Source organism: Octopus bimaculoides, chromosome 7 (assembly GCF_046866305.1).
Source record: "Octopus bimaculoides isolate indiv1 chromosome 7, ASM4686630v1, whole genome shotgun sequence".
Lineage (NCBI taxonomy): Eukaryota > Metazoa > Mollusca > Cephalopoda > Octopoda > Octopodidae > Octopus > Octopus bimaculoides.
The window spans coordinates 1,453,097-1,470,596 of record NC_142934.1 but is presented as its reverse complement, the minus strand read 5'-3'; the positions used below and the strand labels follow the sequence as shown (position 1 = coordinate 1,470,596).

At 34.5% G+C, this 17,500-nt stretch overlaps 1 protein-coding gene across 2 annotated transcripts in view; it reads left to right on the top strand.

Annotated features, from left to right (window-relative positions):
• Positions 1-17,500, top strand: part of LOC106872790 (uncharacterized) — a 932,929-nt gene that overhangs the window by 389,989 nt on the left and 525,440 nt on the right. For both annotated transcript variants that reach the window (XM_089354571.1, XM_089354572.1), the window contains exon 2: positions 12,626-12,968. In XM_089354571.1, coding sequence (XP_089210697.1) covers positions 12,908-12,968 — 61 coding nt within the window. In that variant the 5' untranslated portion in view covers positions 12,626-12,907. The remainder of the gene's footprint in view (positions 1-12,625; positions 12,969-17,500) is intronic.

Below are 17,500 nucleotides of genomic sequence, written 5' to 3'. Positions count from 1 at the left end.
TCTCAACTTCATCTGTAGTACAATTAATTTTACTGTTTCATTGTACTACAATTACTACTACTACTACTACTACTACTACTAGTAGTACTTTGTTTTTCTTTAAGAACTAGTGTTGCAAAGATGCTTTACGACATTCGTTAGATATTCACCACCGACTGTATCTAAGAACAGACATGTACTTACTTTTTTTTCTGTGTGTGCATATTTTATATATATGTAGGTGTGTGATTGAGTGTATGTGTATAAGACGGGCTTTTATGTATGTGCATGGGTGAATTTTTGAACACAACTATGCGTTTGCGATAGTGTTCAGAATATACGCATTCTGTGTATGCATCAGTATATATATATATATATATATATATATATATATATATATAATGTGTGTGTACATATATATACATATGTATATATATGTATATGCATGAGTATATAGACACACACACACGTGTGCTTTCATCTGTGTATCAAACTACACCTGTGTATGTTGTATGTATTTGTGTGTCTCCGTGTATTTGTGTATGTGTTTGTACTGGAGTCTTGTGTGCTAAAAATTGTTTTTTTTAATGATAAAGTCACTGTTTTCTTGCCTAAAACATTAATCTGGATAAGATGAATATAGTTGCAAAATACATTCATCACTTGATCTATTGTATGCTAGTATGAATACAGAACTATCTCTCTATATATATGTCCATGTATATGTACAGATATATGTATGTACAAATGTGTTTGTGTGTGTATGTGTACAGATATATGTATTTACATGTATCTATCTATCTATATATATATAAGATAGAAAGAAAGATAGATAGATAGATGTGAGCACCTATAGGGAGTATTATTATTGTGTCCAACGGTCAGCATTTTTGGTGAACCCATTGTAAGTTTGTTAAGGAAAAGATAATCACTATTAAAATACGGACTTGGGTGTTGTTCAACTTGCCTTTTGAATGAATCTGCAGATATCAGCTTGAAAGCAATCGATATTTCAGTCAGCAACGCATTTTTAGCATGGAAGGAACGTTGGATTGACAATGTATGTGTCGTGGGTTACTCCACTACAATTAGCAAAAACACTAAAATGCAGCAAAAAAGCTAAGAAAACTTGCAGCGTATTCTCTAGAGAAATTTTGGGGGCGGGGGTCCAGTCGATTAGATCGACCCCAATAGACAGCTGATACTTAATTTATTGACACCGAAGGATGAAAGACAAAGTCGACCTCGCCGGAATTTGAACTCAGAACGTAAAGGCAGGCGAAATACCGCTAAGCATTTCGCCCGACGTCCTAACGTTTCCACCAGCTCATAGCCTTAAGACTTGCAAATTATTGAATGATTCCTGATTCAGTCCCTAAATAGATCGGTACTGAACTGACTGATGACTGTTGATTTTCTTTCTTCATCTGTTACATCAGCTCTTTCCTTTAGGCTTTAATAATTGTATAAATCGCATCAGCATGGAGAGTTAGTCTTATATTTAGGACACTGAGGACTCATGACAGCTATTAATTTTGTATATTTTATTGGTTACAAATGACTTTGGAGGAAACTACATCGGAAAAGAAGTGATCAGAACCTCTCAGAAATTCAGATTAGAAAAACTGAATGACTTTCATGGATGTATGAACCTCGTTGGAGATTTAAGTCTAACAACCAAACACGACGGTGTTTCCGGTAGCCATTTTCTAAAGGGTTTATCCCTATACTGGCTTAGCTTAAAGCGGAACCTATCATCGATTGAACGAATAATGGCGCATCTACTACGCTATCAGGAAACCCAGAGTATCCACATACAATTCTGAAAGTAGTTCAGATAATAAACATTTGCTATATTTGTGTGTACTCATTCGTGTGTGTGTGTCCGCGCGCATATATGAACAAGGTATATGTTTATGCGTTTGCACTTTGTTTTATGTATGTTTACATGCGTATATATATATATATATATATATATATATATATATATATATATATATATATATATGTGCATTCGCCCAACACATTACAGCTGTTTCTGTTTCTTTTCCTCGTTTCCGTTAAACAGTGTCGTTTGGATCCCAAGATGCTACGTCTTCTCGTCTCACCATCTGAACTTTTTATGTTTTTCTTTATAATGCTCTTTTTCTTTCTTTCTCTCTCTCTCTCTCTCTCTCTCTATCTTACCCCCACCCCATATATATATATATATATATATATATATATATATATATATATATACACCCTAGATGATCATATTTGAAGCAGCATCAAGTTACCTATCGATTTCCAGTCAAATACCAGGGGTGATGCCATCAACTTACCCATTTCTGTCATAATCGTTGGCCTTGTGCCTATTATTATTTTTATTATTATTATTATTATTATATCATTATTATTATTATTATTATTATTATTATATCATCATCACCATTATTATTAACATTGTTATTATTATTATTATTATTATTATTATTATTATTATTAACATTGTTATTATTAAATTATAAATTCTGAAAACTGTTACGATTGTATATATTATGTTTCCACATTTTGTTGTTTGTTTTCTTCTGCTCGACCATAAGCAATGTGATTGATAGTCTCTGGACATCGGCCATATTCTCTATAACCTCGCTATATTTTACTGCACCATGTCATAGTCTTACAGTAAATTGTGGTGAGAACCTCTTCCTCTGATGTAACTATCAACAACATTTCACTCTCAGACAGCACTAATCCACCATCAGAAGAGCGTTTTTCACTTTATGTTATTGCTGTTATTAAGACCCAGATGAGAATGATGTAACTGTATTATGTTCCAAAGCTTTCTAGCCGCGACCATTCTCTTTTCATTGCCGAGACTAATATGGAATATTGCGTTCTTAATTTAAGACCCTATTCTGTGATTTATGAAAGATATCTCTGCTATTTCTCGCTATTTCTACAATATGCAAGTGACGAGATAGGGGGAATATTGTAGGTCCTTCACAAAATCTAGTAAAGAATGCTTTCTTAGATATTCTCAGTAGGAACATGTCAACGTTTATGGGCCTGGACGGGTGGTCATCCTAATACTAAAATACCAAATATTTCGTTTCCTGATGGTTGAAAGCTTTGTCAGACTTTAATAAATAAATTAATGGCACACACGATGGGTAAATAGATGTATACATTCATATTTAGTCTGTTCGTTTACACTCGGACATGGAAAGACCATACGTTGCACAAATTGCCTCAGTATACGAAGCTCATGAAATCCGTACGCACTACGGTTCCGGCACATCATTGATGACCCAGTGGTGTGATTGGAACCATTTTACCTATTATTGGAATTTCTCAACTCCAGAAAACTCGCGCGGAGTATTGTCTTCCCACGTCAGAATACATTCGAACTTGTTTTGTATGGCTGATAACAGAAACGCGCGCGCGCACACACGCGTATGTGCGCGCATGTATGTGTGTGTGTATGTATGTATACGTCTCTATTAATATGGATTTATTTGTTCAGTTATCCCTAGGATCATCATCATCATTCGTATTCATAAATACTTGAAATTATCTTCAAATTGGAACTTTTTGATGGTTCTTGTGTTCTGTAGAAGTGTATTGTCTGCCATTTTAAAAATCACCACCACCACCACCACCACCACCACCACCGTCATCATCATCATCATCATCATCATAATTATTCTCCATTCTCCTTGAAGTTGTGATATTGTTTTAGCCTTTTTTCGTTGCTGCTGGTGTTGCCGGAGATGTCTAACCCCAAATGGTAAGACAACAGAAGAATGCGCTGAGGCATTTAAATCGCAATCATCATCATCATCATCATCGTCACCGCCGCCGCCTCCGCCACCACCAACAACAACCACTTCCACTACCACCACCACCATCATCGTCTTTACCAAAACCTATTTCATTAGAATATATTCATTTTAAGATTTGTCATGAAATCAATGAGAATATTTTATATAGACTTTCCCCGAGCAAAATTTCGACAACAAAAAACAGATTCTCGAAGGCTAGCATTAGCTATAAGATTCATAACAGCTATATATGGCTGAGTATCTCTCTCTCTCTCTCTCTTTCTCTCTCTCTCTTTCTCTCTCTCTATTTCTCTCTCTCTCTTTCTCTCTCTCTCTCTCTCTCTCTCTATCTACACAGAGGGGGAGAGAGAGAGAATTACCATCTAAGCTGCATCATCATGTACTACCTTTGCGTATTCCAGTTCTCCAGAGCAGATCCGTGGTCGTTAGGATCCACATGAGAGTTGAAGAAATATAGAAGAAATATAGAAGAAATATAGAAGAAATATAGAAGAAATATGGAAGAAATATGGAAGAAATATTGAAGAAATATTGAAGAAATATTGAAGAAATATTGAAGAAATATTGAAGAAATATTGAAGAAATATTGAAGAAATATTGAAGAAATATTGAAGAAATATTGAAGAAATATTGAAGAAATATTGAAGAAATATTGAAGAAATATTGAAGAAATATTGAAGAAATATTGAAGAAATATTGAAGAAATATTGAAGAAATATTGAAGAAATATTGAAGAAATATTGGAGAAATATTGGAGAAATATTGGAGAAATATTGGAGAAATATTGGAGAAATATTGGAGAAATATTGGAGAAATATTGGAGAAATATTGGAGAAATATTGGAGAAATATTGGAGAAATATTGGAGAAATATTGGAGAAATATTGGAGAAATATGGAAGAAATATGGAAGATTTTTGGAAGAAATATGGAAGATTTTTGGAAGAAATATGGAAGATTTTTGGAAGAAATATGGAAGAAATATGGAAGAAATATGGAAGAAATATGGAAGAAATATGGAAGAAATATGGAAGAAATATGGGAGAAATTTGGGAGAAATTTGGGAGAAATTTGGGAGAAATATGGAAGAAATATGGAAGAAATTTGGAAGAACACGCGAAATGCTGGAAAGTATTTCTTGCAGAGTAATTGCATATCAAAACACAAAGCTGGAGAAATTTGTTATTATTTATTCTGCTCTACGTATGATTCATTACCACAGGTGTGCCATCGATGCACACCTGGAAAAACGCCAGTTTCACCTTAGTAATTTACCAGATAGAAAATTAAAATAATACAAGCGTGTATATATATATGTATGTATAATTGAAAACGATCTTATCCTTATATGAAAGTCTATACATGTATGCATGTATATATATATATATATATATATATATATATATATATATGTATGTGTATAAATGTGTGTATGTAAGTATATATATATATATATATATATATATATATATATATATATATATATATATATATGTATATATATTGAATATTAATCAGGAGTCATATAGTTAGAGGGAAATATAGAGAAACAGAATTAGTATGTATAAAGTGAGATAAATGTTAAACACATTCAGACACACATATATACAAACGATTGTTAGATTGTATTGCTTTAATTCTCTGATAAATTACTAATGGGAGATTTCTTGTGTTTTCCACCTGTGTAACTCCTACTGGAAAAGAAACATAAGTAATAAAGAATTTAAAATATAATAGCAAAACTTTCCATTTCTTTTCCCTAGTATTAATCAATCTAGTTTTCACTTTCTCTTTACATCCCAGCTCTGTCTGTCCGTCTCTCTCAGGTTGTGCGTCTGTTCACGTAGGTCAGATCTTCCAACACTCAGTGGCCATTCCACCAGTGGTCACTGAGATTTTGAAACTTTCTGATTACAGTTCGAATTTCCTAAACACTCCAACATAACTCAAAACTTTCATCTTGTGTGTGTGTGTGTATACTTAAAAAAATTGAAGTAATCTTCATTTTCTAAGTTTTCTGTCAAATCCCCTAGAAACAGGCGTTGGACCTGTAATACAATACCCTCTCCCCTTTATGTTCTGTGTTTTTGTCTTCATTGTAAGTTTGATTTGTTAATATACAAATATCTATATATTTATAAATGAATATTCATCGTCTGCTCACCTGGATACCTCTTATAGCCTCTCTTTATTCCTCAGACTTAATCTGCGATAACGATGTCGGAGTGCTACTGAGGTTTTTTCTACATGGAGTATCTTTGTATCTCAACCCATGACTATAAGTACACAGACACACGTAATTATTCTCAAACGTACCTATGTACGTATGAATACACAATTATAAGGTGTATTTTGCATCAAATCTCGTAAGTCTAATTTCATAGAATAAGCAAATAAGCAATCTGCAGGACATTGGAAAACACTACCACACATTGTAATAGTTCCTTATAAAATACCCAGACACACACCGACGCACATACATACACACAGATACCCCCCCCCCACACACACACACAGGCATGGACATATATGATACATGTAATAAATAGACTGGAACAGCAATACTGAAACCAATTATAAGAGTTCGATAAATTGTGTTCAATAAGAACCGAATATTGTTTCTTGCGAAATTACAACGATAAAAGCAACAAAATAACTACAGTGATAATAATATATTTAGTAATAATAATTATATTAATAATAACGATACCAATATCAATAATAATAATAACGATATCAATAATAAAAATAACAATATTAATAACAATGATTATAAAATATTTTCTTTTAATTTAATTTTTTTTTTTGATACTGATAAAGTAAGACAAAATAAACCTGAAGACGACATAAACATTGCATGGATTCTAACCTGAATCTCGATGTTTGTTATGTCTACAAGTTTGGTCTGATGCTGCTAGCTGTGTGTATCTGTGTACTGCAAGGATTAACTGTTTCCTGACAATATTACTGCCTAACATGTTAGCTAGGCAGTATAGTCTCTTTAAAGAGATTCATGTAGAGGCAGCTGGTGTTCTGCTATATATCCCTCAGGTAATTAAGTGAACTCTAAATCAACACACACACACACACACACACACACACACACACACACACACACACACACACACATTTAAGAGGGTTTTTTTCAATGCCACCACATCTGCAAACACAAGTTTATGTATAATTAGCTCGCAGTTATATAGAGCGTTACAGACGTAAAACAGATGAAGTGGAGACATTAATATTCTTGTTTGTAATATTTTTTTTACATCTTCGTCTATATATTATCTGAATAAACCACAATATAACGTTTTACTTTTCAATGTATCTATCTCTTTAAATATTTTTCTAAAGGTTGATGTTTATTCGCCCCTGCCGCCGAAGAATAACTTACTAGAAATTTAGCTACCATAACTATACATGGGATAGACACTGCTTTTTAATAATAATAATAATAATAATATATACGCATACAGAGAGAGAGAGAGAGGGGGGGAGAGAGTGAGAGAGGGGGAGAGAGAGAGAGAGAGGGAGAGAGTCTGTGTCCGTGATTTAACTCTTTGCGACAACGACAGAAGCGGCAGTTGGTAATCAACAACGCGGCCTGGTTAGTTTTGGTCGAAATTCTTAGAATTTTGGTGAAAACTGAGGTACATGAAGAACCACTGAGGATGTCGCGATGGAAACATCGTGTCTTGAATAACCAAGCAAAAGGAACTAATATGAGTATCTGAGCGTATATTATTTGTAAAATTCTGTGGAAGCGGACAAAAATTTATAGAGAGAATTGATTGGAATGGCAGACGAAAATATACAAGTAGATCCAGTAAAATATTCTACACCCACATGCCCCGCGCGCACACCCACACCCACACAGCCACACCCACATCCACGCAAGCAAGCACACTTCTACACACAAAGATTGGACTCAATTGTGATATAAATTCTTTCAGAATTAAATATAAATATTTCAATTTCGTTGCCACTTATCATTTCGTTTTATCTATACTCATAAATAATTATTTAGTAATGTATAATTTAAACTATTTTTGGTATGACGTGATATTCAATGAATTTTTCTAAATTTATACAAGTCAATAATCTATATCTCTAATATTGGAGCAACTGTTCAATGAGCAATAGACATTTACTCATCAATACTATCATTTCCAGTGCATCAACGCCGTAATATTGCCTTCTCACTCTTTATTAATATATGTCCTTTTCATATAGTCATTGGCGGAAGTTCCCCTTAGACAAAATTGTTGCCGAAATACTTGCAGCAGAATAGACTCCACGAAAGAAACACAACAGCTAGATTTTGGTATTGAAATGGCGGCAGGTGAATTGTTTTGCACGAGGGCAGAAATGCTCTCTTTAGTGTATATTCTCGCAGTTTTTTCCTATGAAATTTCCCTGATAAACCTTTTATCGACACGAAGTTAATCTAGACAAAACTTCCCAAACGTGCAATAACTTGGGAACCTATATAGTTGCGAAGATAATCTTTTCTACTTTAGGCAGAAGGCCCGAAATTTTGGGGAGGCTGGGGCCAGTCGATTATCGACCCAGTATGCAACTGGTAATTAATTTATAGACCCCGAAAGGATGAAAAGCAAAGTCGACCTCGGCGGAATTTAAACTCAGAACGTAAAGACAGACGAAATAGCGCTAAGCATTTCGCCCGTCGTGCTAACGTTTCTGCCAGCTCGCCGCCTAGTTGTGAAGATATCTCAATTTTATCGCCATTATTACATCTTAATTTCGTTCTTACTGTCGCGTCTTGTTTACTTCATGAACCATCAGCTTTCTTTAAATTGGTTCGAGAATGGAAAGGAAAGCTTTCTTATTTCAATGACACACTGTATTTAAAGTTAATACACCCAAAATATCCTCTTAAAATCACCACCGATAATACTCTTGGATCTCTTCTTTCTACAATTCTTTGATTAATTAGAATCAATACTGTAAAGTTGATCCACTCCCCAATTTCCCACTTATACCTGACCATATCTATTGGAGTCCACTCTGTTACCAACAGTCGAATCAGGCCTCCAATCTCCCTACCTTCATAAATCAAGCAACCCCTGTGAAGATTTTCATTCAAATCGCGTGGAACCCTCCTTAAAGAGATATTAATAGCAGCATTTGTTATTCATTTTGAGTATAAGATTCACATCTATATCTAGTCATATCCCTGGCGTCACTGCATATAGGTAAGATATTCGTGATCTGTGAATGAGGTTTGCGCCACGCGGCCAACTAGTAACGACAGGTAAATCTCTTTCAAATCCACCAGTACAAAGAATATAAAAAAAAAACTAAGCATATGTAAAAAGATGTAGTGTTGAATGAGGAAAACCTGTAAGGAAGCTGTGGAACAGTTTTCATCATCATTAACTGATTGTCAGCTGAACACCAATGACTTCGATTGCAACGCCTACAACGACAGCAACAATTCTATCAACAACATTTAAAACAATGTCAACATTAAAGATTTGTATGTATGTAGATCTTCGTCATACAGACACGTTTGCATAACGAAGTACTACGTACCTACAAATATTTAACGTTTAAATACCAGCCGCAGGAATGCATCTCTTATATAAATTGATATATCCAATAACTTACCACCGCTGTGTGCGGTGGCTATATGAGCAATGTGTTCGGAGGCAATAATGGGTTGGACAAGTGCTGAAGAAGGGGTAACAACCCCCCGAAATATAGAATATACACTCATTACGCATTTATGTCTTCCATTACATTGTCTGTTTACATCTGACGCTTCGATACGAAACGTTGTAGCAAAAATCAGGGCTAGTTATAAGTTCTATAATATATCTGTAGAAATCATCTCAACAAATTAATGTCAACATTTAAAAATAATTTTGTTAATGATAACCTAAGTCAATATTATATACGCTCAGACAACAATTATTGATGTTGCTAATTAAGATATTACGGCATGATAAATTGATTGTTAATCTCAGAGTTTTCGTATTCATGACCTAGTGTTAAACAAACAAAACAACAACAATAACCAAGATCATGCACAATGGTACAGGATAAAATATTCATTCTAATAATACATGAGAGTGAGGAGCTGAAGGCATCTGGATCCTAATTGAAGAAGAAATATTATCTCGTACCAATTTCAAACACTCAAATCCACATTACGTGACTAAACTAATAACATTTATATGTGTCTGTCACCTTCTGAGGTAGAACCTCTATTTTCGGATATCAACGTCGAAGAAATATCAGCTAAACACCCAACAAATGTCAACACTGAATTTAAAAAAATAAGATCGCACTCCACCATGTAAATCACCAAAGGCATGAATCACATTGGATGGTCGCGCATGGAACATCGTTGTGATATACCTCCTGCATAATAAGTGTCTAAATAGTATCAAATAGCGCTGTTAAGTAAATTAGTAAATAGACAAGAATATCCATACGATCAATAATGACAGTAAATATGTTTTGTTTGACTTAAATGTAGTGAAAACTATAATAAATAAAGTTGAAATATAGAAACCTGTGTACGTTTTTGAAGTAGACTTGCTGCAAACAATTCTGCATCGATGAGTCTGTCCAATATTTACATTAATAATAAATAAAGTGAAAATTTATCTAAGAAACGGAATTATTTCTTTATACGTGAAATAAAGTATATAAATGCACAACGGAATTTATTATTACAACAGTGATTACTTAATATGAAATTAAAATATATATTAGGTTGAGTAAAAAGTAAGCAACATTTTCAACCATGAAGAATTTATGCCGAATTTTTGTAGAGTTTTGAAATTTTTAAAATATTTTTTTGAAATTGTCTGATAATACAGACATAAACTTGCCCAAATGCACTAAATGAACTAAAAACTGCTACTCCTCCATCCCAGACTGGTCAACAGAAGAAGACCAATCGTTCTTCATGACAATGCTCGAGCACACGTTTCACAAATGATGCTCCAGAAGTTGTTGGAATTTGGCTACGAAGTTTTTCTCCACCCAGCTTATTCCCCAGACCTTTCTCTTATTGAATACCACTTTTTCAAGCACCTTGATGGTTTCCCGCGAGAGGAGTTAAAAAATCAAACTGATGCTGAAAGTGCGTTCAAAGAGTTCATCAGCTCCAGAATTCTAGATTTTTATGTTACCGGAATAAACAAACTTGTAACTCGTTGGCAAAAATGTATTAATTGTAATGGTACTTACTTTGATGAAAAAATCTTCCGCATTGTTGAAATATATTGTGATGAATTTCATGTTTCCAAACGTTGCTTACTTTCTACTTAACCTGAGAGTTAGTATCAAAAGCATAAACAAGAGTAGCCAATATTTCTGAATTCATGGAATATGTGAAAGACAAGCCAGTAAACAGCTAGGTAGATATTTCTCAATATTTAAACAAATGCAACTCGGAAGATTTCTCCAAGACTGCGGAAAATTTATTAAGTGATTTGACAAATTAACCGTAGGAATACATATCTAAATATATAATCAATCTTTGATGAGTTTCTTTATTTCTCGTAACGAGAACAATGACAGAGATGTTTAACGTATTAAAATATTCATCCCACAATTACGATAATTCTTCAAACAACAATCTCATTTGTACATCAATTTCCGTGAATGTCATGAATTCTCTATATATTTATATTATAATCGTTTGTGGTGGACCATGTCCATCTGACCAAACTTGATTGTTTATTCATTTTCAACTTAAACCACCAAAATTTGTTATCAGAGAGTCACAAGTCCAGAAATATGAGGGGAAAGGGACATTTTACTGAATCTTACTCACCACTTGACTGATAAGAAGATGAAACGCGAAGTTGCATTCGAAGCGACACAAAGTACCAGAACAAATCCCTCAAAATAGTTTTCTTGACGCTCAAACGTTTCAACCACTTACTCACCTCTGCACCTACAATAAAATTCCGATATGCTCCCACACAACACCTGCACGCTGGTCCATACAGCCATTTCTGACAACACTTCATAGGATTACATTTCACCATATTAACGTTTTATCACATGTTTCTCTCCATTTCGTTTCTGCTCGTTCATTTGTTACCGGCCGATTACTGTTTTATATTATCTTTTTATTTTTATTTTGGAAGAATATCATCCAAATCATCGAATGTACACCTTTGCCTTTATAATACCTGTTCTTCCTGCACTTTTTAGGCTTCCGTGTGCACGTGTGTTCGTGCGTGAATGTGCATGTGCGCGCGCATATGACTATATGTACTCATATATGATATATATTTATAGATAGATATATACGTATATATAATAACACACACACACACACACACATATATATGTATAAATAATCATAAGTATAGCCCAAAAGAAGTAAAAACCAAATTGAAAAATTCTTTATGGTCACAGCCGTTCCATCACTGAGAACGGATGTGAGCCTTCAGACTTAAATGCTATTTTGCCTCTCACTTCACCTGATATTTAATGATTATTATGTACACTACAGTAATAATATTACTGATAGGGGTTTTCTTAATTTTTCAGGAGCGTAGTTAAGTTAAATATCTCCTGGGTTTTATTATTGTTTAACCTGATAGTTGGTTTGTAGCTTCAATGTTTACCACGACTGAGCTTACTTGTATGCATGAAACTATATATGAATCTATACATGTATCTATATATGACTCTCTCTCTCTTTCTCTCTCTCTCTCTCTCTCTCAGTATATGTGTGTGTGTGTGTGTGTGTGTGCGTGCGTGTGTGTGTGTGTGTGTATTAGTGAAGTTAGTTTTAACTAATATTATTCCCTTTTTCTTCTATTTTCAGGCCGTGAACCCGAGTGAAAACAGATACCTTTACAAGTGTCATTGTAGCATATACGAAGGTGATCGGATGTTACTTCAATTAACCTTAACGCCATCGTCGATGTTACGACCATAACAGTTGATATTCTTAATGACATAAACTAATTAAGCCTCAATTTAAAGGCAGAGATCTGAGTTGAATTAGTAAATTGCCAGTAAAATTGGACGTAGAAAACAACAACAATCTCAGTTACAACAACAATAACTATTACTACTACTGCTCCTATCACCTCCACCATCAGCGATGTGTACGCCTTCCTATATATTCCTTGTTCTCTTTATCGCATTCACTGACAAAATCAAAGGTAAGTCTCTATATATTAGTCTCTATTCGCCTTCCCTGTGTTTGTTGAAGTCTTAATCCTATTTAGAACCGATGATTCTACAGTGTCCTTTTGCATTGCTTTTCTGTTTCAGCTTAACAGAACATTGTTTTTGTGTGCCATATAAAATTATTATTAAATAAACAGGAATGATTATTGCGATATATTGCTGGTGGCAACGTGTATCTTTTTCTAAAGAATGGACACCGCATTTATGATGTATTAGAACACAAGATAAAACTTTAAATACTTAACAAAATATATATTTAAATGTTTACGCATTTGTATATATTGCGCTTTGTTTAAGAAGTGAAAGCAAAATGATACAATTTGTTTTTTACCAAAAATTATATTTCTAGCTTTACATAATTTTATTTCATGAATTTATGATTTCATTATTGATTAGTATGCTTGTGTGTGTATGTGTGTTTGTGTGACGTTGCTTGTAATTGCTCTCCTGGTGATTCTATAGCATTGACAAATTCAGCTAGCTGGAACGAGTCAAAGACTAAAAGATTTCTTTGTGTCTCCTGACTCACCTTTATTTTACTGAATCAGTTTTATGAAGCGATTCATTTTGTTGCCGTTACGATTTTTTGAGAGATTTATTTGGAATTCTATCCTGATATGTTGTTTGTTTTTTTTAATTTAGATAATTAGCCTTACAAAAGGAACAATATAATTATAAACGACATTGTTGAACAAGATTGTCCCATCATTCAGACAGAAAAAACCTCTATGTCTGATGAAATGTCTTCAGCTCTAGGAATTCATAACTTTGCATCCTGGCATTTCCGTCACAAAATATTTTAACAGCTAATCTATAATCCCAACAGGAACTAAAGTTTCAGCCAAATTAGTATGTCATACACTTTTTAATGTGCATAATGTTACGATTAGTATCACCTGCCTAAAGAACATCTCTCCGATATCATCTCGCAATCACTCCCCGGCAACAAAAAAAGTTATACGTCTACGCAAGATTTCCTCCACGCACCTGCTTGCTCCTCACGAAAGCAATCCACTTTCCTGTCACTTGATGGGATTTTGGTTTCTTAAAAGTGTATTGATAGGGTAACTCTTAATACTCTTGATGGTATCGTAAGTAATTATGCAGGAATCGATGTCAATGACTTCAAGAAAACATTCATTCAGCATATGCACACCTTCGGGGAACCTGTGCATGTACGTGGATTGCGCTAGGAATCACGCCTTAAAACAGCACCACGTTTGATTATACGATCCTTCTGCGCGCGCGTGTGTATGAGAGGGAGAGAGAGAGAGAGAGAGATCTTTATTGCTAAATAAGTTGATATACTACTGGAACATCTTTGACAACACGAACAAGACCTTTCACAAAAAAGTTACTGAAGGTCAGCGACAACACCAACGCTAAAATCATCAGAACAAACACAACTGTCCAAGGTCAGAATTGGTCCTTTATATTATGAATTCTTCTGTTAGAAATACCTGCCAAATCTTCATATCACTCGTTGCTTCCAAAAACGAGTGACATTGAAGAATTTAGCCCTGAATATATTACGGTTAAAACAAGATAGGGATGCCAGGGCTGAAATGCGTCGTCCATGTCAAAGCTAGCTTTGGCAGACCACATAAAGAATAACAATGTGTACAGAAGAAACAAACGTATTTACGAGATAATCAATGAAAAGAATCTAAACACCCAGTGTTCGGCGGCGCAACAGCACTACTATTAATCACTCTATGAAATTCAATTAATTTTAATGCTACTGCAAAGCTTCATTCTGCAAATCGTATATCAACTTATTTAGCAATAAAGATACAACATCTTCAAATGAACCACATCAAAGAATTTACACTTCACTGCTCCGACATTTTATAATTAACAAAACTAACTAAGGTAAAAGATTATGTAAAATCAGTAGCAGCAGTATATCTATCTATCTATCTATCTATCTATCTATCTATCTATCTATGTATATCTATATATCTATCTCTATTTCTGTCTGTCTGTCTCCCTCTGTAAATATAGAATATATGTGTATGTGTGAGTGTCTGTAAACTTATATATGTGTCTATGCATATATGTGTGTATACATATATGTATGAGTGTATATATTTATAAGTGTGTGAATGTATATATATATATATATATATATACCAATACATGCACATCAATTTCCTGACTATTCTCTCTATTTGTCGTTCTTTCTCTCTTCGTCTCACCCTCTCCCATTTGCACATATTTATGCACATATATACACTGAGGGAGGGAGAGAAAGAGAAACATATACACTTGCAGAATCGTACTTAGAAATACCTGCACAAGACATAAAATTAGGTCACACATTTTGGTGTACAACCTGAAATCTCATAGGTCACTATTAGCATTATCAAGACACACAGCCATACATACGGCACACACACACACACACACACACACACACATGCATACAGACAGTATAAACACATATATACGCACATTCATACGGAGTTACATACTCCGACATGTACTGTATACACCTACATATATACATAGATGATACATACATGCATAAATGCAGTCGTATACAGAACATATTAATGTACACGTTTGCATATCTATATATACACACACATATATACATACCCTACACATAGTTGTATATATAGATAGATGCGTACATATAGACATACATGCACACATACAAGGTCGGATAGTCTTAAACACGAACATATTTACATACTTATGTGCATAAGCATATATACACACACACACACACACACACACACACACACAGACACACAGACACACACACACACACACACGTGTGTGTGTGTATATATCTATATATATGCATGTATAGATTCATAGACACTGTATATGTGTACATCAACTGCGGCAGACGACCATTCATTTACGTTTCCCAGTTAAAACCTGTTATACATCGGTTGGCTGCATTGATGCATAAAAAGACTGGTCGCTTGCGGTGACATATGGAAATACGTTACTGCTGTGAATTGGTTGCTATTGAAGAATTCCATCAATGCCTATATTGGCGTATAGTAGCAAGATAGAACAATGTTTTGGTTAGAATGGGGATTATTATGGTTTATTAATTATTCCCTGCCTATTCCCTAAGCTTTTTTTCTTTGTGTGTGTGTGTGTGTGTGTGTGTGTGTGTGAAGGAAAGAAATGGTTTATTTGCGGTCGATTATCTGTGGTAGCTGATCAAAGGATTGCAGATTTACACATGCAACCCTGTGTGACATACAAGATTCTAATTATATTCACAAATCTCCTGTTAGTAACAGAAAATAACACATTGAAATGACTGAGCGATCAGAATAAGTGTCCAACAGGAGAACACTGAGTTTGTAGCGTAGTTATCCATCTATGTGATTTAATAACCATATAACAATACTAATAGTAATGACAACAACAACAATAATAATACTTTCTTTTATTGGCCACAAGGGCTGAAAACAAAGAAAATAGGAACAATATAATACAAGGGACAAGTGGGGTGCTGAACAATGTCGAGTATACAATAAGTAACAAAAAATAGCAAAACAATTTAACAATGAAAATTCCAGTGACTATTCCAGTTATTTGATTAAACGGCTCCCTGCCCCCCCCCCCCACGCATGTAGTGTAATTCACGAGTATAGTCAACGTGATATGGTGTGGGGTTTCGCTGGACTTTTGAAAATACAAATCCTATCTCTGCAAAGCGTTTTTGTAGAGTTTCAGGTAGAACAAAAAATCAAAATGAAAAAAAGAAGTCTCGAATATTGCTGAGTGAAAGCGAACTCAGATTTTTCTAAATGCAGGCTGAACACATTAACCACTCGGCCATCTCTTTCCTCGATCCGCGCCCCTTCAATTATAACAGACTTGCAGATAGGCAATGACATACACATTGCGATACGTTTCATGTACGTGTTTCGCACGCTCTAGATATCACTGAAATCTATTTGTGACTATTTTGGTATTGATTAGCACCTTCAAAATCTATCCAGCAATAAATACCCTACAAAATCTACCCGTAAATAATTACCACATACAATCTACCCGTAAATAACTACCTTTACATTTTACCTGTAAAGAACTCTTCCCTGCATACTCTACTAGCAAATCTCTTTCTTACAAACTCGTTTCCCTCGTAATTGTTGCCATAAAACCTGGAATTAAGTTCTGCTTCTTTGGCTCTGTAAATAAGAAACGGAAAAATATATTTGATGGAATCAAACGATTTATGCAATGCCAGAAAAATCGGTCAAAGATAATTGTTTGGCTGAGCTGCAGTCTTTGATAAATGTAAATATGACAGTAGCGACATCTAGTGCGCTACTCACAGACGACTTGTTTGATTGATTAAAGGAAGCGCGAATGTTTGCCCGATGGCTGCTGGATTCATATTCGAAAGAGTAGAATAGAGAACGAGCACACCTGCTATAGTTGTTGTTGTCGGTATTCAAACCTAGGTCTGTCCTCATGGAGAAAATATATAATCAGATGCATTCAACTTGTGACTCTCCCATCCTTTTTC